Source organism: Sceloporus undulatus, chromosome 1, assembly GCF_019175285.1.
Source record: "Sceloporus undulatus isolate JIND9_A2432 ecotype Alabama chromosome 1, SceUnd_v1.1, whole genome shotgun sequence".
NCBI classification, from domain to species: domain Eukaryota; kingdom Metazoa; phylum Chordata; class Lepidosauria; order Squamata; family Phrynosomatidae; genus Sceloporus; species Sceloporus undulatus.
In genome coordinates, this window is record NC_056522.1 from 32068468 (window position 1) to 32095440 (window position 26973).

A 26973-nucleotide genomic window follows, 5' to 3' on the forward strand; every position below is an offset into this window, starting at 1 on the left:
GGTCTGGAAACCATGCCCTATGAGGAATGACTCAGGGAGCTGAGGATGTTTAGCCTGGAGAAGAGGAGGTTAAGAGGTGATATGATCGCCCTGTTTAAATATTTGAAAGGATGTCATATTGAGGACGGAGCAAGCTTGTTTTCTGCTGCTCCAGAGAACAGGACCCAGAACAATGGATGCAAGCTCCAGGAAAAGAGATTCCACCTCAACATTAGGAAGAACTTCCTGACAGTAAGGGCTGTTCGACAGTGGAACACACTCCCTCGGAGTGCAGTGGAGTTTCCTTCCTTGGAGGTCTTTAAGCAGAGGCTGGATGGCCATCTGTCAGGAATGCTTTGATTTCGATTTCCTGCATGGCAGGGGGTTGGACTGGATGGCCCTTGTGGTCTCTTCCAACTCAATGATTCTATGATTTAGAAGGGAATGCCATAATTACAAAAAGTCAACATAGATTTCTGAAAAACAAGTCATGTCAGACTAATCTGATCTCTTTTTGGATAAAAATACCAGCTTGGTAGATGAAGGATACGCTGTGGGTATTGAATATCTTAATTTCTGTAAGGCCTTTGACAAGGTCCCCCATGACATTCTTGCAAACAAGCTAGTAAAATGTGGGTTAGACAATGCAACTATTAAATGGACCGGCTAAACCCAAAGGGTGCTCAACAATGGCTCCTCTTCATTCTGCAGAGAAGTGACTAAGGGGGTGCCACAGGGTTCTGTCCTGGGCCCATTACTATTCAATAAAATGCATAGTTATAGGATGAGAGTCACCTGGATGAACAATACTATGTGTGAAAGGGATCTAGGAGTCCTAGTAGATGACAAGTTGAACATGACTCAACAGTATGATGCGACAGCTAAAAAGGCCAATGCGATTTTAGGCTGCATCAATAAAAGTACAGTGGTGCCTCGGGTTACGAAATTAATTCGTTCCGCGGCTAATTTCGTAACCCGAAAAACCTTCGTAAGCCGAATTGCCATAGGCGCTAATGGGGAAAAAAGCCGCGGCTCTGCCGCGGCTCCATTTAAAACAGCGCCGGAGTTTTTTCGTAACCCGAAAAAACTTTCGTAACCCGAAACAATAAATCCCTATGGGATTTATTCGTATCCCGAAAAATTCGTAACCTGGGTATTTCGTATCCCGAGGTACCACTGTATAGTGTCTAGATCAAGGGAAGTAATAATGCCACTGTATTCTGCTTTGGTCAGGCCTCACCTAAAATACTGTGTCCAGTTCTGAACCCCACCATTGAAAGGGGATGTTGACAAGCTGGAGTGTGTCCAGAGAAGGGTGACCCAAATGATGAAGGGTTTGGAACCCACACCCTACAAGGAGAGACATAGGGTGATGGATATGTTTAGCTTGGAGAAAAGAAGGTTAAGAGGTGATATGATACCCTTGTTTAAATATTTGAAGGGACGTCAAATTGAGGATGGAGCAAGCTTGTTTTCTGCTCCTCCAGAGAACAGGACCCAAAACAATGGATGCAAGCTCCAGGAAAAGAGGTTCCACCTCAACATTAGGATGAACTTCCTGACGGTAAGAGCTGTTAGACAATGGAACACACTTCCTCAGAGTGTGGTGGAATCTCCTTCTTTGGAGGCCGTTAAACATAGGCTGGATGGTCACCTGTTGGTGGGTGATTTGATTGTGAGTTCCTGCATGACAGGGGATTGGACTGGATGGCCCTTGTGGTCTCTTCCAACTCCATGGTTCTGTGATTCTGTAATTCTAAGAAAACCACCTAGGCAAATGGTTCCAGCTGGTTCGTTGACAATTTACATAGGGCAATGCCGAATAGGCACTGTATTTACCTGCCCCAGAATCTATATCGGCTCAACCTGAGTTGAAGAAGGCCCTTATACATTAGATAATTATTATTCCACTTTAACTTCTAGGGATGCATCCTATGAAATACTGAGGTTTATAGTTTGGTGAAGCATTAGAGAGGTCTAGCTAAAATGCCAATCCCAGGATTTCACACGTCAGAACTATAGCAGTTGAAGTTGAATAACACTATAATTTTGTAGTGTGAATGGGTTCAAAGTTAGCTTACAATGAAAGGGTCCTATGTTCCCATAATGCTTAGCTAGTAAGGTAAACAGCACGTCTAGCCAATATAGTCAGCCATAGTAGTGACTTGAACAGGCCACCAAGATTCCACAATTTGACCTCAGAGTATGGGTTTCAGCTTGTTTCTCTTTCAGTGATTGTCCAGAAAGCTTTCTGTTGGAAACATTTCTCTCTCTAATATTGTTTTATCAAATATTTCTACTTTCTATTTTTAAATGTCTTCTTAAACCTAAATGTAAACTGGGTGTACTACTAACAGCATATAAACAGCATATTATAAAAATGTATTCCCTTTCTTAATGACAGCACTACAGTTAATTGTGTTTACATACAGTATTGACAAATTCACATTAGTAAGTGAAATGATATTCTTTCATTCAATTTGTTTCCCTCTGAAAATCTTTTAACAGTTTTTAACACCAATTTGAGCATTTGAATGTTTCTTCAAGTAATTCTGGTTTCTACTTATTATGACACATGGTTCACAAAGACATTTAATTTGTTCGCTGGAAAGGAACTTTCTTCCAAATTCAGTTTTGTGGCTATGATGTTGCTGATGTCAAATTCTTCTTTTAGGGAGGCTTAGAACATTTTCAGAAATCTCATCAAAACAGCAGATGGATCTAATAGAAAGAGAATGTCGGCTCTGTATTGGAATTCTGCTATTCCAAAGGGTTATGATGAGTGTTGCTGGCTGTAGGAATTATATTTCTTCTAATCAGCCAAATAGCATAGCTGGGGTTTTGACTGTCTGCAAACTAAACCATTTTCTGTCTTTTGGATCATTCAGACACCATGCCAAACCACGGCCAAGGAAACTTAAAAAGTTGGCACAGCATCTGAAATGATAAACTATAGATACAGTCCTGTCTCTATGGTGTAGCTGTCTCCACAGGCAGAACAGCTGGATGGGAAATTGAAATCTGACAACCAGTACTAAAACTGTGGTTTGTCTGTTTGGAAGCATCAATCATAGTTTCTGTTTTATGTTACAGTTCATGCAAACCATGACTTGGCACGATTTCTAGTTTCTTGTATTAGTACTAGACATAGTCAGACTAAGAATGGTAATACAACTGAATACAACCACTTTTGTTTTGCAGCCCTGATACTGAGGCAAATAATGCTCCAATTAAAAACAACCAACAAAAAATTGCATTTGTCTTTGAGCATATCAACTTCCATCCTGGCCTACAATAACTAAGAGATAGCTCCCCAACCCCAACCCCAAAATGTTTGCAGCATTGCTTAACATCCACCACCAGATTCTTCAGACCCTGAAATAGTTTGGTGCTGTGGTAATTAAAAGCCCAAACATTTATTACACTTTTGTACTTTGGAATAAGAATTTCTGTGAAGCGGCTGCCAATAATAAAAGGCATTAGAATGCAGCTAATGGCCCTTAAAACAACAACCTTGCTTTTATAAAGGCAATCTTGCTTTACATACATCACGAATCCTCTTACAGGATCATCTTACTTCCTCAAACACATTTTCAAGTGGCATTATAACTTCCAGCCAACTCATTATTTTCATTTCTGTTCAGCCTACATTAAACAATATGCAAAGTACTTTTTGAATAGCCACATGCTTGTTTTTAATGGTACTCACAAGGGATTAACTCCTTAATCACTAGAGATATTTGAATGTGTTCACTAATAATCCGTTTATAGTAACAATAGGAATGGTTGAATTAAACATTAATTTTGTCAACCAAACAGCAGCCATGATGTAAACTAATATAATTCACATATACATTGCAATATTCTGAGCTCTGAGAAGCCAGATTTCAATCATTTAGAATTATAGATTCAAAGCATAGTTTGGAGTGACAGAAGCTTAATGGAAACTTTCTTAACTGAAACTTTGCGTCAAGAGGAAAGTCACTCTCCCTGAATGATTCCATGATGCTAGGGGGAGCTGACGATTCCATGATGCTGGGGAAGCACACCAGGCGTTTATACACGCACGCTTCCCCAACGATCCAAGACATTGTGTGATAATCTTCAGAAATATTAACACTGCATCCATTTTGGCAGAAAACCTGCCAAAAGACAAAGGCTTTGTAGATCAAACATCACAATTCTATGGATGATTATTCTGAGGTACATTTCACTAGGTTCAGTTGAGCACATTTGCACTCAGACTGCATGCATTTGTTTCTGAGACATTACACTGAGTCACTTCACTTTTAATCTGCATCTTTCTTTTTAAACTTTTTTCAGAAGTGTTTTATATTCCCCTTAGAACTTCTGTTATTAGCTCTGACAAACAGTCCCAGTAAGCAGAATGTTATTTCCCTCCATTCATCTTCAGCGATGATACCTCCATAGACAGACCAACAATATTAACCTACTGCCAGTACTCTTGTGAAGTGTTCCTAAATGGAACAACAGAGTTTATTTTCTGTTATCTGCAGCCACCAAGAAGAACCCAACAGAAAATCTGGGTAAGTATTCTGGTTCCCATAAGGCAGGTGTGGCCAAAAGGCAGCCTACAGCCACAAGCAGTCCTCTGGGCCATTTTTGTTGTCCCCAGGGGTCAAATAAAAATGTTTTGCCTCAAAACTCCTTCTAGGGGCCCAGGCAAGCCTGAAAATATGGTGAGAATGCCCGCATGTCCCTTTGAGCCTCCCTCCAAGATCTTCGGGGGGGGGGGGGGGGCTAGTGTAGCTCCCTAGGTTTCCACATTGGCTACCCCTGCCATAATTGGTTACTGTATTTGAGATAGTGAAGTTCAAAGGAATGAGGAATTTCAAGATAACAAAGTCAGTTTTGGTTTAAGTAAGGAAATTATTTCTTATTTTTGCATCTCACATATAAGTATATCTTGCCCAAGACAGTATTTTTAATAAACAATACAAATCAAAAGAATTGTTCAGACCACACTGCTGACTTGGCACAATGAATGCTGGCTGTCCTGGAAAATCGATCTATCTCTTTTCCTGTTCTACATTAGGCTGTATTTCAAAATGGCTTGGAAAGTTCAGTTGGTGCCAGTGCATTTCTAAGCCCTATTTAAAGTGCTGCTTTTAACTTTTTAAACAGTGGGCAGAGCACAGTCCTGAAAAGATTGTTGGATTGCACCTCCCAACATTCTTCACCATTGGCGGTAGTGACTAGGGCTGATGGGAGTTTCAGTGTGATAATATCTAGGAGTCTACATTTTATTCATCCCTGCTTTAAACTTTTCCATGTTTGGGCCTCAAATAGTTGCCTTCACACATACCAAGTCTATCTGGACTCTGAGGTTACCCTCAAAAGCCTTTCTCACTTGTGCCAAGGGCCTTCTCTGTAGTTGTTCCACACCTATAGAATGAGCTTCCATCATAGCCAGCAAGAGGCCTTGATAGATATTCAAAATAATTCTGCAGACTGACTTGTTTTCACTCAGTTTTATTTTGGGCTTTTGGAATGAGTTGCAATTGCTGGTATTTCTGTTTCTATTTATTTTTACAATTGTACTGCAATTCTGTTATATATGTTGCTTTGAAAGAAGCTTACATCTCTAGATTCCCCACAGTTTTTTGACCTTATATGCATATTTAATGTAATTGTCCAGACAGAGTTCTGTCTGTAGTCCTAGACCACATACCCTTCAAGGGTTTTCAAAAGTATAGTCTATTACTTCTTTACATTTGTATGTACCACATAAAATCTCCTCTGAGTGACCAGGCATAGCAAGTTTTTTTAAGGAAGAAAATTGGTTAATTTGTTTTCTTTTAGGTTGTTAATATGCCACAAGTAATTATTTTGCTATGCATAAGGCAGACACATATTAAACAAGTGTTTACAAGCTAGTAACTCCTGTTGACTAAGGTGCAAGGCCAGGTAAGCAGGCAGCAAAGCATTTCCCAATTTAAAAAATGAATCTGCCTTAAATTGAGCCAGACTCTTTGTTCATCTAGGACAGTAACATCTTCTCAGATTACCAGCAGCTCTCCAGGGTCTCAGGTTAAGATGTGCTACCCATGTGCTATCTGATCCTTTTAACTGGAGATGTCAGAGATTGGATTTGTGACCTTCTACATGTATAGCATGTGGTGTACCTCTTCCTATTAGACAGTGGCATATCACTCAATTATCTTTGGGCACATGCCATTCCTACCAAGGAAGTGCAATGGTCTCTTCTGGGTTTTTTCCCTTAGGGTCTGATCAGTCAAGTGAATATAATATGAAATCATCTGCATTTATTTCCTTGGGATAACTAAGAATGAAATAATAAAGACTCCAATACAAAGTACAATGGACTTCTAAATATGTAGCACAGTTTACATAGTAAGTGTAGCGCAAACATAAGTGTGACTGAGTGTGCATACACTGACTTTGCATTCTACAAGTCTTACTAGATGTAACAAATCTCAAACAGTAAATTAGTTTTAATTATTCATGTTAATTATTTTAATGAATTAATGTCTGGAATAACAGGGGCATAATGAAGTTTTGATTAAACATAATCAGGAATAACTACTGAGACCCTGGAGAGCTGCTGGTAATCTGAGAAGAAATTGAGAAGTATAACTGCAAAACCCTCTCTGTTGTTATTATAATTATGTTGATTTCTTTCTGGCCTCCCTCCTCCCCCCCCCCCTTTTGCAAAAGTTAAAACAGATACAGCTGTATCCCTATTACTTGCTCTGCCTTTCAGCTGACCAGGAGCACCTCCATCTTGTCTGTATTAAGTTTCAATTTGTTGCCCTCATCCAGTCTATTACTGAGGACAGTAACCAGTTTAAAACCAAGGCAGCTTCCTTGGACAAAGATAGTAAGGAGTGATCGATCTGGGTATCACAATTAAACCTCATAATTAAATGGGATGTGTCGTCTCATGGTTTTAAGCATGTTTTGAACAAACATGGTAACAGCTAGTACCATGCAGACTTTTTTTAAAAAAAAGGAACTGAAAAGTAGCTATTGTTGTTACATCCAAATAACAAGAAAACAAATAACAATTCCTTTAAAACTGTAATTGCAGCAGTAACCATCATTGTAACTACTTATTTTTAAAGCATCTTTGCAGGGTAAAGTAATTTTTGGATATCTTGCTAACACAGCAAAAGATTAAAGGTGGTCATGAAGTAAGAAAATCTTAGTTATCTCACAGGATAATTTATTAAAATCACAAACACAATGAATGATATCTCCTTTTCAATGTTCATATTTGATTCTCACCTTTTCGAAGATATTAGCCTAAATGAAATCAATATATTCTAGAAGTATAGACCCACTGAATCAGCTGGATTTATGTAAATGTTGACTTACGACAGGTACTGATTCAATGAGTCTACTCTAGTTAAGACAAAGTGATAAGATTTAGTCCCTTGACTTCTAAGTATATCTGATAACTCTAAATAAATAAACTAGGTTGATTGAAACCCCTTCTTCATACACCCATAGTCTTACTTTTCAAAGTACCGTCTTTCCTAGAAAATGTTTGTTCTGAAAAAGCTCTCTTTACTGGAACTCTAGTAAGTGTTATTTCCTTTCCTGTTACTACTGCTAGCCATCATGCTAATTCAGTTAAGCTAAAATACAGCTGCAACAAGAAAGAGTTTATTCACAAGTATATCTGCAAAGAAAATGCAAAAGTTTAGAGTGTCACTAAGTCAGGAACGGCAAACTGTTCATACAAGACACAAATATATCACAGAAAATGGATATGGCATGTAAAACGTCCACTGCCAAATGTGCAGAGAGTGACATTTGGAGACAAACTACTTTCCATGTGTACTGGAAGGTGACACAGTCATATGAGCAGCACATGATGCAAGTGGCACAATTTATTCAGCATCTCTAACAACTTTTGTGGTGATTCACTACAATAGTCTGACTGGGTGTTATTTTTATCTTTATTGGCTATATTTATTTGTCGGTTGTTGGGTTCAAATACATTTTAAGCCACCCACATCATGTTTTAGAGTAGAGAAAAAGTAATAAACAAATATTAAGTAATATACAGAAAAGATTGTTGGCCTTCCAAGAAGCATGGTTTAGACCTTTTGAATATCCAATGTTCCCTAAAGTATTCCAGTCAGAGTAGATATGTCAAGACTAGATGGACAAGCAATCTGAACAGTTACATTTCCTATATTCCTATTTTTTAAACCAACATCCACACACAGAGAAAAGCTCATAAGCTAGCTCCCAGAGGAACTCTTTGAAGTCATTATCAAACTTTGTCCCTTGAGAGAACTTTTACTGCATTCTGTCCACCAAAAACCTGTTGGTTAGCTATCAGAGAAGCAAAGTACATTACAGGAGACTCTGGGCTGTATTCTAGGTCATGCATTTAGACTGTAAGCTCCTTGGGGGAGACATCTATCTTTCCTATGTAACTCTGTAGTCACTATGTATGCTGAAACAGCTCTATTATCTTTTTAAAAAATAATCAAAATATAATCTTCACAAAGGTGAACTAAAAATTCTGCACAAATCATGTCTTACCTTTATTTGGTGCCGATTTCCTCACAGATGCAACATGATCCTCTGAGATGGCAAGTCGCCTCAATACATCAGCCAAAGCTGCTTTCAGCACTGTGATTTCATCTTCTTGCTGCTGCACTCTTAGTTCAAGAGCCGAAAGGCGGTCTTGGACATCAGATGTGCTTGCTGCAGAAATGCTATCATCTGTTGAAAATGATAAGAGAAAGGAATGTATAGTATTATGAAGCTACTGGAAGCTAAGTATCCCTTATTTGAAATGCTTGGGACCAGACATTTTGGAGATGTAACTCAAGTCTAAACTCAACATTCATTTATTTTTTATATATACCTTATACAGATAGACTGAAGTTAATTTTAGACAATATTTTTAATAATTCTGTGGATGAAATAAAATCTGTGTATACTGAAAACAAAGGTTTCACTATCTCAGCTGCCCATGAAAAAAGTTTTGGATTTGGCGTATTTTGAGATTTAGAATTCCAGTTAAGGGAGACTCAATCTGTATACAAAAGAAATGGAATTTACTTCTGTGTTACATCTATAAAAAGGTAAATGTAGTCCCCTGACATGAATGTCTAGTTGTTACTAAGCCAAAGAGCCAGTGTGGTCTGAAGACGAACCTAGTGGTTATGTAGCCAGCATGACTGCACCGAATGCTTGTTATCTTCCCTCTGAAGTGGCACCTATTTATCTACTTGCATTTGCATGCTTTCGAATTGCTAAGTTGGCAGGAAGCTGGGACTAGTCATGGGAGATCACCCTTACCTTCTATTTAAAAGAAATTATATTCTACTAATACCTTCTATAAATGTGACTAACAATATAATCCACAATAGGAATAACTAATCCACATATCAAAATAAGGAGGAAAACAATAAAGACTAAGGAAAATAAACAAAAAAATACATAAAAATGGAGCTATTTGAAACTCATATTGGCCAGGGCTGTGATGTTGAGGTGAGAGTTGTAAAGCTGGAGTCGGAAGCAAATTTGGTTGAAGTCAAAATCAGTAGGAATGTACCAACACTGACTCCACCTTCAAAATAAAAAATAACAATATAACAATATATGGTAAATATATAATTTATACTTATCTTTTATACTTAATCAAATAAATGTATTTTATGTTCTGTCAATCTAAGTGATTCACATGGTGGTGATGAAATCCTTTGTGTTATCATTTCATTACAGTAGCAGTAACTTTGTTATTTCTATTTAATATACATTTGCCATTTATGAAGAAGTCAGTCAGTCAGTAGAAAAATAGAGGAGCTGAAGTTGGAGTCAAAGGTATTCCCATTAATAATAATTTCTCACTTTTATTTGTTTGGACCTAAGTCATCACAAAACTAAAATACTGATACAAAATAAAGCATGATTGACCAGAATATATTAAACTACCATTACAAAATAAAATACAAGCCAGAGGAGTTATGAAACAACAATCCATGAGTACCTCAAGCCTATGATTAAATGGTAAATAATAATAATAATAATAATAATAATAATAATAATTATTATTATTATTATTATTATTATTATTATTATTATTATTATTATTATTATTATTATTATTATTTCTTATCCGCCTATCCCCATGGATCGAGGCAAGGAACAAAAACAATTAACAGACACGTCACATCAGTTAAAACACATCAATTAAAATACACATCTATTTAAAAGGGCATACATATAATTTAAAAGGGCAAGATATACACATATTAAAGCAATCACCATTTAAAATTCATCATTTAAAATTCACAATTTAAAAATTATCTGGATAAGCCTGGGATAAATATCTGCCAGAGGAACTGAGAGTACATAAAACAGACATATTATAATCACATAATCTCCTGCCTTTCTTCCAATGAACTCAAATCAGCACACCCTTTCTGGCATGTATAGTGACTTATTACTCATAACAGCTTGCAATTCATATTCCTTATTGCTGGTTATATGTTTTACTTTTTTTAAAAAAAAAAAGTCACTATCAAGTTACGCTACCTACATTTAAAACAAAGATACTGTGGGGAGATTGGTTTAGACATCTCACGCATCGATTCTGGCCTGTGGCACACACTGCTTTGATCACAATCTCTCTCTCTTTCTCTGACTTGCTCCACACCCCCAAGTTAATATTAAAGTTCCACCTCACCCAATACTGAACAAAGGAAAACCACCAGAGAGATAAACAGGCAATAATGTTGTTCAGTGGATACATATCTGGATATGATAAGTGCTATCACTGAGTGACAGAAACATGATACTATTGCATGGAAGTGCTATTTTGGGTGCACTGTCAGAAGCATAATGCACAAGATGTAGCAGATAACAGGAACCGTTTCTTTGGTACACATCCAGCTCTGTTGAAATACAGTGGCCAGTTGGGGTCATCCCACAGATATAAAGGGCCAAAACCGATAATGGAAAAGCTTGACAGTTGAGCAGTCAGACCGGTCAAGAAGTTACGGAATCCCTAAAGGTTATTAGTAAGAGAATGAATAAGCACCTGTTATGTCTAGGGATGGTCTATGGAATTTGTCCTTCCAGCTCCGATTCCATTTCAACAAGAGATCCAGATGCACATTTGTAGCTTTCAAATATTTTTAAAGGGGGCTTAAATAGCTTGCATACACATGCAAATATCAGACTGCTGTGGACATTTTTTAACTGTTTAACATTTCATATTTCATGTGCTGACCCCACCCTCTTGGGGTTTTGAACAGCTGTACTGTTGATGAGAGATACATGCCTTTGTAAGTGAAAGGAAAATCTATAATGACTGGGTTTTCTTTTCAAATGGTGAAACATTTTAAAAATAGTTTAAGGTAACATCTGTTGCCCAGGCAGATTTCACTCTAAGGTAAACATCTTTAACCTGAGGTGCTGCTCATCATAGTGGCTAGGGATGCTGGGAACTGCAGACCCTAGATATCTACAGGTTGAGTGGGCTAACAATATATTGAAATTGTATTTGCTTGCACAGCAACTTCAGATATAAACCCTGGGTACACTACTGAGCCCTCAACTTTGGATATGGCATAATATACCTAGATAAGGTTATTACAGTGGACCCTTGTTATATGCTGGGCTTTATAAGGGACAAATGGTGTCCCTTATAAAAAATGGAAAATCAAGATTTGATATTTGAAATTTATACTTTTTTTTGAACATTTTCAAACCGTGGATTCTTGAATCTGCGTATAAAAAATCAGTGTATAAGAAGGGCCAACTGTATAACTTACAAGCCAGTATGAAGACATGAGAAAAGAAGGGGCAAATCTTCCCTTGCAGGGTAGTTTACTGCCAATAATCACAATTAATAATCACAATTAGACTGCTTTCAAGTTAAGTGAAATTTAAGGAATTCCTTAAATCATGTAATCCTCCAGATTTTGTTGAAATGCAAGTCCCAGCAGCCCTAGCCAGCCTAGCCAATAGTGCAGGGATGCTAGGAGCTGCAGTTTAACAAAATGTGGAGGGCCACACAGTTCACACTCCTACCTTAAATGTCTAATCCATGGAGAGTAATGTAGTACACATGTCCTGAACATGGTGAGTTCTAAGTTCTTCTCCTGACCTTTAATTCAAAAGAACTCTGATGCCTGAAAGCCCACCGTGCTGCCCCTAGTCAAGCAGATAACACTAGCTTCACCAGACTAATGTAGCTTTGTTCACCATCAATGTTCAAAGACAATTTGCTCTAATCAGTGGTTGCCAAGGGCCAGATTCTTGCTCTGTTTGCAAATTTCTAGAAGCATCTTTCTGAGTGATGATTGAAAACCAGACTCAATCAACCATATTTTGATTCAATAAGGCAATTCTTAAATTCTTAAAGCTGTCTGGCAGACAAAAGCCTCATTTGGATATTAGGTGTATTCAAAGAATGCACATGGGGGATTGTTTCTCCCCAAAATCACATGACACATATCTATGTATTTAGCATCAAGGTCTGAAAGAAGATTCTAAGCAGGTTGAGCAGAACATATACAAAACAGATATGGAAATGGCAGTAAGTGGTGTAAGTTGCATGACAAATCAGCTTTGATAGCAAATAGCAATAGAAGCTTCATTGGTATACTGCTTCATACTGCATTGAGCAGTCTCTAAGTGGTTTACAACTGTAAGCTAATTGTCTCCATCAAGCTGGGTACTCATTTTAGTGACCCTGGAAAGTGCTAGGCTGAGTTGACACTCAGACCCAGCTGGGACTGAACTCACAACCTTGTGGTTTGTGAGTAAGTGGTTGCAGTACTGGGATTTAACCACTGCACCACCAGGACAAAGAGTAGCTAGATGCATATTAAATAACTGTGCCCAGTACCTGTTTCAGTCAAGTTACTACACAAAGAAACATTTTACATGTGAACACACAGAGAGAACAATGGATGTACTGCTATAAACAATGTGTGTTCCAAATACAGAAAAAAAGGGTTGCTTCAAAAAGTATGGAAAATGCTTTTGTTGTTGCTGTTGTTGTTGTTTGTCTTCAAGTCATTTCCAACTTATGGCAACTCTACCATGGGGTTTTCTTGGCAAGATTTGTTCAGAGAAGCTTTGTCATTGCTTCCCCTGAGGCTGAGAGTATGTGACTTGTCCAAGATGGCTGAGCTGAATTGAACCCTTGCCTCCAGAGTTGTGGTTCAACACTCAAACCATTACACCACACTTACACACTTATTAAATTATTATTTGCTTATTCAAACAATGAATACATTTTTCATTGTTTTTGGTGTGGGCTCTAGTGCATCATTGTCCAGAAGGAGAGCTGTGTTGTTTGACTGCCTCAGTTCTGGAACACTGTTTCAAAAACAAAACTGGGAGTGTGGGAGGAGATATTAAAATCATTATATAGGCTAATTGAAGACAGAACCAACCACACTGTTCGTCTATAAACTCTGTTTATTATATCCAGTCACCGATGTTAGTTTGCAAGCATTACTTATCCTAGCTCACTGAAATATGAATGAGACAATTTCAGACTGATTTACTGACAGAAACTTGTTTCCCAAAAAGAAGGCACAAACAAAGCACACGTGATTTTTACAGTATTCAAATAGGACCTTCAAAACGTGAGAGATGCACAATAGAAAAGTTAGTTTCTTAAGTGCAGTGGTGGCATTTTGTGCAGGGACAGATAAAAGGCACTGAATCATCCCTGAAAGAAATATTCTATCAGGGTAAGCATCAGCCTGAATTAACTAATCCTACATCACAGATGTTGATACCTTTGTGGAGAGTTTCTCATGCAGTTGAGCTCACCCACATTACATCAAGAGAGGGGAAAATATTTTAAGTATTTACAAGATCATCCAATTGTAGTTCTGTAGCTTCGATACATTTCCAACTTATGACAAACCTAACATGGTTTTTTTCTTGGCACAATTTGTTCAGAAGGAGTTTGCCTTTGCCTTCCTCTAAAGCTAAGAGAGAGTGTGACTTGCCCAAGATCACCCAGTGGATTTCCATGGCTGAGTGGGGATTTGAACCCTGGTCTCCCAAAGTCTTAGTCCAACTCTCAAACTAATACCCCATGCTGGTTCTCTTCATGCTTATCCTACACAGATCCTAAAATGCTGTAGAGTAGACTGAGGACCAATTCTTACTACACAATCATGGTGCTATTATCCCACTTCAGTTGCCATGGTGTCATCCTATGGAATCCTGGGATTGACAGTTTAGGAGAGGATATTTAGTATTCTCAGCCAGAGTGATCTAATGGCTCAGCTAAGGACGATGACTTTCAGTATTTACTGGGGTGGAACTATGCAGTTAAAGTGTAGCAATAGTGCTATAAGAATTTAATGTGAACCCTATATGACAATTGAGTCTTTTGGGGGGAAGGGAGGAGATAAATGTGACAGTGCTATCAAAAATATTTGATATGGTGTGGAAACAAATGAAAGAATGTAGGGAAAATAACAAATCAAAGAAGCACAAAACAGAACAAAACAAAAAATCACCTTTTTTATTCCTGGGATAAAAATGGTTCTTGACACTGAGTTACATCTCATTACCCTCTAAGATGAATTCTTCAGAATTCTTGGGAAAATGTATATTCATAAAACAAAACCAGGAACTGGCAGCTTCAAGTAAAATACAAAAAGGTGTAGAATAATTTACTTATGGTTTATTCATTCATAAATCTTGTATGGTAATTGAGATCCACCTAAAAAGTTGGATGTGGTTTTCTTTTTTCAAAATTAATATTTAAGTAGAAATTAACACTCCAGATCCCTAGTGCAGTATTGCCTTAGTAAGGCCCTATCCAGGCCGGTGATTTGTGCCAGCCTGGAAGCATTGCTAGGGTTGTCTCGGGGAATTCTTTACAGATGCCCCACAATCCTAACACGTACATAGCTGCGGTGGCATAATAACAGCGCCCTGTATACACGGGTGCCACCATTATGATGTCATGGCCATGCCACATCCAAACAGCCTAACAGCGGCACCGGAAGGAGCTCCAAAACGGAGTTCCTTCCTGGAGGGAGCCTTGTTTCCACAGCAACTAGATTGCCACGGGAACGCTGCCAGGGGGAAAGGGGCTGAGCGGCCCCTTTCTCCCCTGGCTGCAGCTCCCGGGGTATCCTGAGGCATGAAGCCCCAAGGACACACCTTTTTGGGACCAGGGAGAAGTGGCATTTTTCCGCTTCTCCCTGGTCCCGAAAAGCACCGGATTGGGGCCTTTGGGCTGCTGCTGTGGGCTGCCCAAAGGGTCGGTCTGTATCACACCTAAGTTCAGTGTGGTATAATTATCAGGGTGTGTGTATTCTCTGTGCTGAAAGATGTAGGTTCAAATTCTTATTCAGCTATGAAGTCTATTGGGTGACCATGAGCCTGTGATTACCTCTTAGCCTAACCCATCTCTCAGGGTTGTTGTGAGACTAACAAATAGAGAAGGGAACCATACATGCAAATATGAGCTTCTCAGATGAGACATGGGATAAAAATATTGCTAAATTTAAGACCCAACCTTGCATATCTGGCTACGCCACTACTACAATGTGACAAAACAAGCAACTCTTAAAATTCATGTTCAAGCATGCTGTGCATTAAAAATAGCTTTTAATCTTTTACTTCTCTGTTCCTCATGGCACCAGATTTCTTTAGATACCTCTGTTCTGTGTCCTGGGGGGGGGGGGGGCGGGGGACCATTTGCACAGTTTTTTTGCCAGGGAAAGTTAGATCCAGACCCATTTACTAGGTTCACATACAGCAAAAGCCCAGCTGTATGTCCAAAATGTCTGCTCTCATTATTTGATGCAGAGTTCTAATTTAGTCCCACAGAATACACTTGGTATGTTCAGAGACGTTCCTTGCACAGAGTCATTTGCATGAATGTGCTATTTATAAATGATGTTTTGCACATTGTTTTTGTTTTGAAATGCACAATGTTTTACAAGGCTTTGTTTACGTGGACTAACTGATCTCAGGTGGAAGCTAACTGAATAATGGAGAATAATTTCAAGAGCTATGATTACATTAAGACTAATAGTCGCACTTGTTAAAATCCTCCTCTCCCAGGCCAACATAATTGCATGCCTTCTCTACTGCAACAAACTTCAAGGGTCAGTTTCACTTTTGTTAACCGAAACACATGTTCAAGTTCAAAATATATCCATGTGCTGTCAGGTCTGCAGGCATTCATCTACAGAATCAGTTGTATACCTTTCCAAAATATTTTTAGAAACAAGACCTGGGAAAAACTCAACCCCATTTGTTTTCGGTGATGTGTACCTAAATTCGGAAATTTGGAATAAATTCCTTTCTTCTTCTTTTTGGCCACAACTCTCACAGCAATGCAATCTGGGAGATTCTGTTAGTTATAGCCCCCAAAAGGTAACTCTTCCAAGGTCTTTCTAAACCTTTATGCATGGATATTGAAATGGGGGATGGGGCAAGGGTATCAACTTCTTTTAAGATTAGGCAAGGGGCTCTCATTGAAATGATCTGGCAACACTGGACCACCAAAACTCCTACATAGTTGAATTTTCTCAAGAATTAGCATTCAGATATGTACTAAATGAACAGGCACTAAGAAATATAAAGATAGTGATCATCACTGAGATCTCCCAAGAAGTTGCACTTCTATATACACATAGTGCTTGTAAGATTTTTCATCTATGGATGCTTGAATGCTAATGTATGCGAAAAATAATTTGTACTTCCTCTGAAAGTACCTGCAAATAGGGAAAATTAATAGCCTGCCTGCCAAAGGTGAGGCTCCACATCTTAAAAACAGCTCCAGGATCCCTAGCCAAGATCACAAGATCACCAAGATCTCAAATGATCTTTTAGTGGCCAAAGCTAATGGCCTTTACTCTGTTGTCATCCTTCTTGATCTGTCTGCAGCCTTTGACACTGTTGATCACTCTCTTCTAGTTAATATACTTTCTGACCTTGGGTTCTCAGACTCTGTTCTCTACTGGTTTCGATCTTATTTGTCTGGCAGATCTTTTGCAGTAGTTGCAGGAGGTCAGACTTCTTCTCCTGTTCCCTTATCTGTTGGAGTTCCCCAGGGCTCTGTTCTGGGTCCCCTTCTGTTTACTCTCTACACATTGTCCTTAGGTAAACTCATTAGCTCTTTTGGTTTTTCCTACCATCTGTATGCTGATGACACCCAGTTGTATCTTTCCACCCCTGACCTTTCTCCAAGGCTTGAACAGCAAGTTTCGTCTTGCCTCACAGCTGTCTCGCAGTGGATGCGCCATCGGCGTTTGAAGCTCAACATGTCCAAGACAGAGCTTCTTGTCTTTCCTCCTAAGCCCACCCTTCAACACTCCTTTTCTGTCTTTGTGGACAACATTTAAATTCAACCAGTCCAGCAAGCCCGCAGTCTTGGTTTCATCTTTGATTCATCTCTGTCGTGTATCCCTCAGATCCAGACCACAGCCAAGGCTTGTAGATTCTTTTTGTACAATATTGCTAAAATCCGACCATATCTCTCCGCCTCTACTGCCAAGATCCTGGTTCATGCCCTAATGGTCTCACGACTTGATTACTGTAACGTCCTCCTGGCTGGGCTTCCTCTTTCTCACCTCCGTCCTTTAATCTCTGTCCAGCATTCAGCTGCACGCATTATCACTTCCACCCACCGCTCTGACCATATCTCTCCTGTGTTGGCATCCCTTCACTGGCTCCCGCTCCCTTTCCATATTCAGTACAAGCTCCTGCTGTCAACGTTTAAAGCCCTCCATGGACTGGCTCCTCCTTACTTATCAGACCTTCTTTCTCCTCACCTTCCCACCAGGGCCCTCCGTTCTGGTAGTCAAGGGTTCCTGTCCCAGCCCAGGATTTCCTCTGCCCCATCCCAGATTCGCCCCTTTTCACTTGCTGCCCCTCACTGCTGGAACCTTCTTCCCCCGCGAGCAAGAGCCATCACTTCTTTAACCAGCTCCAAAACGGAGTTGAAGACCATCCTGTTCAGAGAAGCGTTCCCAGGCATTGCATAACTGTCGCTTGCTATTTGATGTTCTTTCGATGCCTGTTTTATCAAACCATTTCCTGTATTGCTATGTACTTTATATGTATTAGCCTACTAGCCCCACCACCTTTCCCTTCTCCTTTTATGTCATGTCTTTTTAGATTGTAAGCCTGAGGGCAGGGAACCGTCTAATTAAAAAGATTGTATGTACAGCGCTGTGTAAATTTACAGCGCTTTATAAATAAAGGTTAATAATAATAATAATAATAAATAGCTGTACACAGGCTCCACTGACACCTTATAACAACTAGTCTTCTAAATGAACACCCTAATCTTGAGAGGAAACTGCCACAGATTACTAATCTGATGAGGGCTAGCAAAGGAGAAACAGAAAACTATGGTTCTGTGGTGGAAGTGGAAACAAAATTTCCCTTTTCTCTTCAAATTGGTTTGATTTATACTCTGTATAATAGGACACTGTCCCTTCACACACTTTCTCACTGACTCGCACTGAACTCTGGCTGCCGATGGCTACCAGGCAAATGCTTAGATGCAAAGCTGTTCTATATATGGGTAAAAGTAAAATGAAAAACTGATCATCAGATATCATTGTTTCAGGCCTGTACTCCAGCTCCCTGGTTTACTGGCCAATTTTGTGACTGCAAAAGCATTCTGCGATTGAGAAAAAAAATATTAGGCTTCACACCTGTCTCTCTGTAACTGATCTGTGTTTATCATGATCAAATCAGGTCATTTTTATAAGGTAATCTGGAGACTGGAACAGTATCTGAATGATGACAATAAATCAGAACAATGAGATGAGAGTTGCCAGGATGCCAAGAGGGGTCAGCCAGGAAAGAGGACAGTCCCCTTTAGCAAATATAGAAAATGTGGTTGTTATGATCTACAACTTGAAACCTGATTTTAGTGTGGGTGCCTATGACTATCATCAGTGTTTCTATATGCTTTTCACTTCCTTTGGATCCTTGGCCAAGAAATTGAAGTCACAAGGCCTCATTCACCCACACAGCTATTACACATACACACAGAACCATGGAGATTTCTGTTTACCATCAAGGTACCAAATTGGGAAGATGGGCAGTATTGTACAATTTTGGGATGCTAATTATGCACAGGGAGTCTAGGCTTGGCTTTTTCTTCACTTGATAAAAGACTCACAAGACTTATTGGTAACAGAAACATTTTGGAACATAATACATTTGTTAATTTTTGTGATAACAAGCCTATATGGTTAACTTCTGGATATTTACTATGGTGGTAATGGTGGTGTTGGTGTTGGTGATGATGAAGAAAGGCTATGTACTGCTATTTCACCTTCTTCTCAGTCTGGGACTCAAGAGAGCTTACAACAGGTAAAAGAACACATAGGTGCAGTACAGACCGCCGAAAAACAGCGGCCTGCCGATGCGTGTTTTTCTTCTGGAGGGAAGCTGCAGCCACCAAACCGCATGGCTTCCCTGTAGAGGAAAAAGAACCCAAGAAAAGTGAGTTCTTTTAAAGCTGCAGGGGTGGTGTAACAAGTTTGTCACTGGTGCGCTCATTACATAAGCGCCACGCGGCAATGTGCGCACGCCGTGTGGCGCTTATGTAATAATGGCGGCATCTGTGTACACAGGGAGCCACCATTATTAGACCATCCATACGTACTAGGATTAGGGACCGTACAGTCCCTAACTCTATGGCCCGAATAGACAGGCCAAAATAAAGCTGTTTTGGGTCACTTTGAAGGTATGCTGTTTAAATGACACATGCATCTTAGGAAGCCAGGAGCTGCACCAAATCTGCGCTCCAGTCTTTAGAACTGGAGTGTGACGTTGGTGTGGCTTTTGGCACCTTAAGATGCATGCATCATTTAAACAGCATACCTCCAAAGTGACCTGAAGCAGCTTTATTTTGGCCTGTCTGTTCAGTCCCATAATTAGAAATATACCACATACAAGTATATACAGTTGGCCCTCCAGTTTAACAAGGGATCCATTCTGGAACACACACACACTCTGCAAAAATGGAGACTCACCTATATTCAAGCCCCATAGGCTTGAATGGGACACATGGGGGTGCACCCCATTGAAAATAACAGAGGTCGCCACTTCGTGAATATTCAAGACCGTGGACCTCAAGTCCGCAAGAAAGGAGGGGCAACTATATATACAAAAGTTAAATGTATCATTATATTATCCAAATAATTAAAACTAGTTTAAAAGTATTCCTGTTATACACAATAAATAAAATACAGCACAATTCTGAAGGGTGTAGTTCCCTTGAACAGTCTGCTATTATTACCACTATAGTATTGTAATAAAGCAAAATACAATGCCCACAGAAAAACGATACCTTTATTGGGAAGCTCAAAACGTATAATGAAAGCTTTCAAAGCTTCATTGGCTTCTTCGTCAGGCAAAAGATGCTAAAAATCCATACAGGAGGAAAAAAGAGTGATGGTGTGATATCATGTTAGAAGAAGATAAAGTATTTACTAAGGCGGGTTCCACACCGACAAAAAGTACGTGCTTGGCACGTACTAGGGTTAGGAAGGGGCGTCCTTTCCGGATGCCCCTAACCCTAGTTCGTGCTGAGCAAGTACAAAATGGCGGCATCCATTCTACATGGGTGCCACCATTTTGACGTAGTGGACACTTAGTGTCCGCAAGTCTCGGCACCATTATGACGCCGCAAGTGCGCCAATGGCGCTTTGCGGCGTCATAATGGTGCCACAAAAATAAGCCGCTTTTTGCAGCTTCTATTTGCTGCATGGAGAAGCCGCGCGGTTTGTCCGTTGTGGCTCCTTCGCGCAGCAAACACCAGTGCCAGCAGACCGCCCTTTTGGGCAGTCTGTATAGCACCTAAGATATAGTCCTAGAAGAAAAGACTTGCTTTTTACTCATTGCCATATTCCGATCTGCCTTCTCACTTTTGATAATTATTTATTATGGAGCCATATGAGCAGTGCATGATTAAGAACATACCTCACAGTGCAATTATGACTGCTGCTATAAAATGTTAACTGACTCTGCTTGTCTGATCTAAAAAGAGGTATCATGCAATATGGGCTTCGAAGAAAGAAAGAAAAAGTTTATCCAGAGATTGCCTTTTGTATAAAGAATAATGTGAGAATCTCTTTATATTTAGCTTATTCAAGTACTAAGTACTTTCACAAAATTGTTTCCCTTATTATCAAATCTGTTTTGCCCAGGTTTTTAAATAGCACATATTGAACTTAGAAACCAGGATAGGATAGCAAAGGTCACATCAGAGCTGAGAATTTTAGTGAATTATTTAAAAAAAAAATGCTGTAGTGAGGCAGGGACTTATGATCATATTAGCTGGGGGAATTCTGGGATTGTGGGTCCAGAAAAGTAACTTTTCCAAATTCTGGACTACACACACTGAAGAACCTTGAATATGTGACATAATTTTGTTTATTTTCTACTTTAATGCTTCTCAAACAATCACTTGTTCGGTTTCACTCGCAGTGCTGACATAGTCTAGGTTATTCTGGGCACAGCTGGAAAAGGCAAGACATGCTGTGCGGTATCAGTTACCTGAAAAGAGAGACTCTGATCAGAAGCGGACAACATTCTGGAGGTATATTGAATGTAAAATTTGGGACCTAATCCAAGGAAGCCTAGAGAAGCTACTATATTTCCTTTTTGCAACATCTCATTTAGAATGAACAAAACTAAGAAATCAAAATTCTATATTTGCATGTGCCTTTAAACTACCTCTCAAGATAAAAAGAGCAAGCTGTTTTCCCTTTGCTGAAGTAAATACATTATCTGTGAGGTTGACAGGAAACTGGTTGGGTTTTTTTGGTCTGAGAATCACTGTTTGGAAAAGTAACCTATCCAGGTTTTGGAATCCTGGTGATGGAAAGCTCTCTGGGCAGAAGCTTGCTAGCAATTTATCTGATGCCTTTTTGATGCCAGCTGAAGACTTACTTATTTCAAATCTCAATATGTGCTGTTTTATGCCACTTTAATTGCAATTTATTGATTTCATTGTTCTTTTGCAATGCACTTTGCAATGAATTTTGTAGTGTTATTTCTAAGGTAAACCACAGCAAAATATTTTGAAGAATGCATAAAAATTAAAATACATACAAGCGAGCTTTATGAAAGCAATAGGACAGTTTATGGGATGGGGGTGGGGAATATACCACTTCACCAAATCATCAGGACTAACCTGTTAGGAAGGTTCAGGCTTATTATGTAAAATGGGCCCTTCTTCCTTCAGGGTCTATGCAAGTTACAACATGCAGCATTATCTAGAATACTCAATGACATTACCAATTTGCTATGGGTTGCAACCATCCTGTCACAACATAACTGATACTAGAAATGTGTTTGTCTTAAACATTTTAAGAATTAAAGACTGTACCTTGAACTCCAAGCTGTACAGTCTCAACTCCATCATCAACTTTTAAATTAATATAAAATCAGAACAGGAAACATTTTGAATTATTTTGATTTTCAGTATCAGATTGAAGGAGCTCCCCAAAACTGTTTAAACACATTTCCCATACAGGCAGCTTTTAGAGCTAGACACTATTTTGGCGGGAGAACAGTACTCCCCAGGCCTTTCAGGCACTAGCCCTGCTTGCAGACCAATTCTCAGAGTCTGGAAGTAACTAGTAAGAAGCTACTGGTTGCCTGAAGCTAATTTATTTTTTCCTATAACAAATACAAGTCCGTATTTGGTTATGGTTGTAGTTTAACGCAGGATACCGTCTCTCCACTTGCAGTGTAATGGCAATGTTTTAGTTGCTTTCTAGTTATAGTTATGCAGCCTTACTCAACTGTGAAGGAAGATTGTGTATGCTTCATGTGCTGCCTTCTACTATGCCTCACATTGAATTGTGGGAACTGAAGTGACAAGGTGGACAGGAAGAAAATGTGCTTTGTATTACAGGACAGCAACCTGCAATGTTCAGGTTTTTTTAACTTAAAAATAAAATAAATGATTGAAGACTGTTTTGTTACATTTTAAAATACCATTTTTGGTTATATTTTCTATATCTTTATTGAAGATAAAGCGTTTTTTTTTAAAAAAAATGCAAGTATAACAGTACCAATTCCCTTGCAGGTCTTGAAACTATAAATGTAACTAATTACTTTCTACAAAAATTACTTCCTACTCCTTCAACAGTACGGTTTCTATGTGTGGTTTCCGAGAAACCACTTTAAGTATCTGTTATTATTTTAATTTCATCCAGAAAGGTAAGGACAACAGTCACACAATTATCATGCAGCAGAAAAATCTTCATAATCTTGGTAGAGAATTTGCCCACTTTTCCCCCTTCCTATCATACAGTAAGAAAAATTACTTATATAACACAAATGAAACCTATGCCATAAAAATTGTTAAATATTATAAAACTCATTTTCATTTCTAGTTCAACCTAGCGGCATCACTAGGTTGTATTAATTCAAATACAGCTATCCCTTAACAAATTCACTGTAGCTCACAATATTCAAACATTAGCCACTTTTTAAAAAGCAAGTGTTCACTTATCATCCACCTTAGCTGTGGACAGATTGCTCTTCCCACTATCTTTATACCTTTGTGATGGTTTTGACACTCAGCTGGCATGTAGTCATTGCTACTATTTGGAAAAGTTTGTCCGATATAATTATTTGTTGATAATATGTCTACAGAGATGGAATGTATCAAATTAGTTTTTCTCACTTTTGTGTCATTACTGTGGCAATTGCAAAATTCTGAGTACCATCAAAAGTACAGATTGTGTTGCAAAGCTCTTTGATCTTACTTCACTACACAGCGCCATCATACAACTATGGATTGTGTACAACACTGATCCAGAGATGATCTTTCAGTGTCTTGCTAATTATTTATTTGAGTTTTTAAAAGATATGGTCCATATTTCTTTTAACAGATTGGTGGCTTCACTACACTAAGGAAGCTATACCAAATAATTTGTTTTTCATAAACTGCAAAAAAAAAAAAAAAAGTTCAAGAAATTATATGAACATTTGCTTCAACTGATCAGGAAGAAAACCTCAAAATTAGTTCAGAAGACCAATTTGCAGTAAATACTCTTTTTAAAGTGATCCAAATAGCCATGAGCAGTCATTCACCGACTTCAATGGGAATGAATCATGAACATGTAAAATTAAACCCTGGGAACAGACTTACACATTTTACATCTGCCTAGGCTTCCATACTCTTAAAAAGACAAAGAATTGACTGTTTTAAGAACTTAATTCCCTTCCAATATTTCATATTTTTAAAAGGTCTTGCAAATGTACTAGTAAAAGTTCTTGATTTGTTCAACTTTAAATAATGCTTCATAATATTTGTCCCTGCTTTATGGCTAACATCTAGTTTTATTCAATTTAATCCCAGGAATTTTATTTGTGAATTCAAACTGGACCAATCACTCAGGTTGTATAAAGGACAGCAGGAACAAAACAGAAAGGTGAGATAATAAAAATAAGGGGAAAACTAGTTAAATATGCTTCATTCACTAGTGAAGACAAATTGGAAGCAGTTCCTCTGCTTATTTGTAAGCATGGATATTTACAAGGGATCTTACAGTGCCACACGGTATGTACTGTTGGGAGTGCTACATCCACTTTTAACTAACCATTTCCCAAATACTACTCAGCTGTTTATGAGGCCAGTGTTTTTAAACAATGAATAAGTTCTTTTAAAAGTTGTGATCAAATTTTTAAAAATGCAATACTATTGGAACTGGAACTACTGGAATTGGAACTAGACCCAAATATAGCATTCCCAAGAGAAATAATTCAGAATTCAGAATTCACTTCATCCTGGTAACTCCCATGCTACCATGCATTTGCATAATCCAAAGTAAGACGTTTGCTGCATGAAGAATCATTCTTAAACACCAGATTTGTACTTCAACAATTTCCAACTTGTGCTTGCCCTCACTTGCACCTCCTTTCCACTGATTTTCAGCACCATAGCGTTAAATTCTAAGCTATCCTGTTCTTAATACATTGGGTTTTCCAGCAAATATTGTACTGAACATTACTTATGGAATGTGTAATAAACCAGCGTTTTTTCCTACCAATAAAAGTAAGTGTGGAAAGATAACTTTCTTCAGTGCATGAAGCAGTTTCTATTTTAACTTTTTATATCTTTCTGCAGAAGTCATTTTCTCTTCAGTCTTAAAGCTCTAACAGCCATTCATACATCTGTGTATTCATTCTGATCTGGGCAAGTGAAATGTATAAATGCTCACTTATCTTTGGATGTGATTGTAAAATGGGACTGAATGTAGAACTCAGCTGTACTTGTATTTTGACTCTGTAAATGTGTATATGGATATACTTGTGTATATATGAGAGCCAGTGTGGTGTAGTGGTTTGAGCACTGGACGGTGATTCTGGAAATCAGGGTTCAAATCTCCAGTGTGCCATGAAATCCCACTAGGTGGACTTGGGCAAGTCACACACTTTCAGCCTCAGAGGAAGGAAAGGGCCAACCCCCTTTGAACGTATCTTGCTAAGAAAATTTTGTGGTAGATTCACCTTAGGATCAGTGTAAATTGGAAACAACTTGAAGGTACATAACACCAATACCATAAACACTCTCATGACAAAAGAAGTCTATAGCTAGATTTCTCATATACACATAGATAAAGCCATTGATGATGAGGTATATAATCACAGTTGTGTCAAGATACTTCAGTAATTGCCAATTAACAATGAAAAGAAAACCCAGAATATATTGTTCTGGAAACTGTTGTATGCTATTCTGAAACACAAACCATGCTGTACATGCTGAAGACTGCAACATACATTATGACTTATTGTGCATAGATATTTTATGGCATAATTTCCTGAGGGCCTCCTATGCAATCCAAAACTCTTCTCTAGGATGTTCAGCCTTTTACTAAATGTTACTCCAACACTGAAGCTTCTTTAAGACAAATTAGAATTGTGTTTAAGCTTACTGGCTGTTGCTTTTTTCAGCTCCATCATAATGTATTTTTTTAAAAAAATCTTAATATGCACTACTCTAATTCTCCTCAATGGGAGGGCAGTTAGCATGCTACAAGAGTAGCCATACTGAATGAGATTTCTAATCCATGATAAAGAGCAAATTCCAAGGCTGTGGAGAAGTAATTATTTTTCTCCAAAATCAGCATGCATTTGCAGGAGTTGTGAAAAGATTCAAAGATTAGTTTTAAAAAATAGCGGAATCATAACAGAGGAGGGGGGACACCGTTTCCTCTTGGGGTTACTAATAAATTGGAGAGATTATATAGGCATGGCCAGTTAACAAGAAAAGGAAGCTATACTTTACCAGTGCAGAAGTTCATAAGTGCTGAAGAACTGCACACCGAAGCAAGACAAGGCAAGGCTTCTTCCATTCTTGCCACCTAGATTAAGAGAGCTGCGGACCAGTTCTGTCTATGTTTACTCCTGCCTTGCAGAGTCTCACAGCAATCCCCAGTTCTCCAAATCAGACAACATACTTTGAATTCTGAGGAAATCCTGCCAGTCCAGATGGTCCATCACAAAAGCACTCATACACAGCAGAAGTAAAATGTCCTTGCAATAAGGTTTTCTCTTTCTGAGCCTAGGAACTCTGCTGTGAAGAAGAGCTTCTGCCTTTGGCTGTGTGTGAGAGTGAGTGAGAGCAGAAGGGGGTGGGATACATGGGGGGAGAAGAAATCTGAGACTGCTATAAGGAGTGGCTAACTCTAGACGTCATAAATACACTAATAAAGGCACTTACTAGCAAAGACACTACACAGGGATCTGGCATACAGTATAAATTCAGAATTAAAGGGCTGACTGCACACTACAAGTTTGCCTTTTACTTCTTTTTCTTAAAAGAGATGGCAATGAAGGTATCTCAAATATTTTTATTAACTGGCACATCAAATCAACTGGGGTGCAACCATTTCAGCGCAATCCAGATAATCTTTTTGTTTATTTTTTTAAAAAGAAAACATGCATACACCAAATACCAAGAGATTTATTTAGGAACCATGATGTTTATACTGCTCTCTTCTT

The 26973-nt window shown here is 38.7% G+C and overlaps 1 protein-coding gene across 5 annotated transcripts in view; it reads right to left on the bottom strand.

The window, feature by feature from the left end:
• The window catches only part of EML4 (EMAP like 4), a 263195-nt gene that overhangs the window by 116422 nt on the left and 119800 nt on the right, over positions 1-26973 (bottom strand). For 4 of the 5 annotated variants that reach the window (XM_042445217.1, XM_042445216.1, XM_042445214.1 and 1 more), the window contains exons 1-2: positions 26258-26566; positions 8521-8703 (exon numbers count right to left, since the gene is read on the bottom strand). In XM_042445217.1, the coding sequence (XP_042301151.1) occupies positions 8521-8703; positions 26258-26324 (250 nt within the window). In that variant the 5' untranslated portion in view covers positions 26325-26566. Of the gene's footprint in view, positions 1-8520; positions 8704-26257; positions 26567-26973 lie in introns of those variants that run through there. The other variant, XM_042445215.1, reaches the window with a different exon arrangement.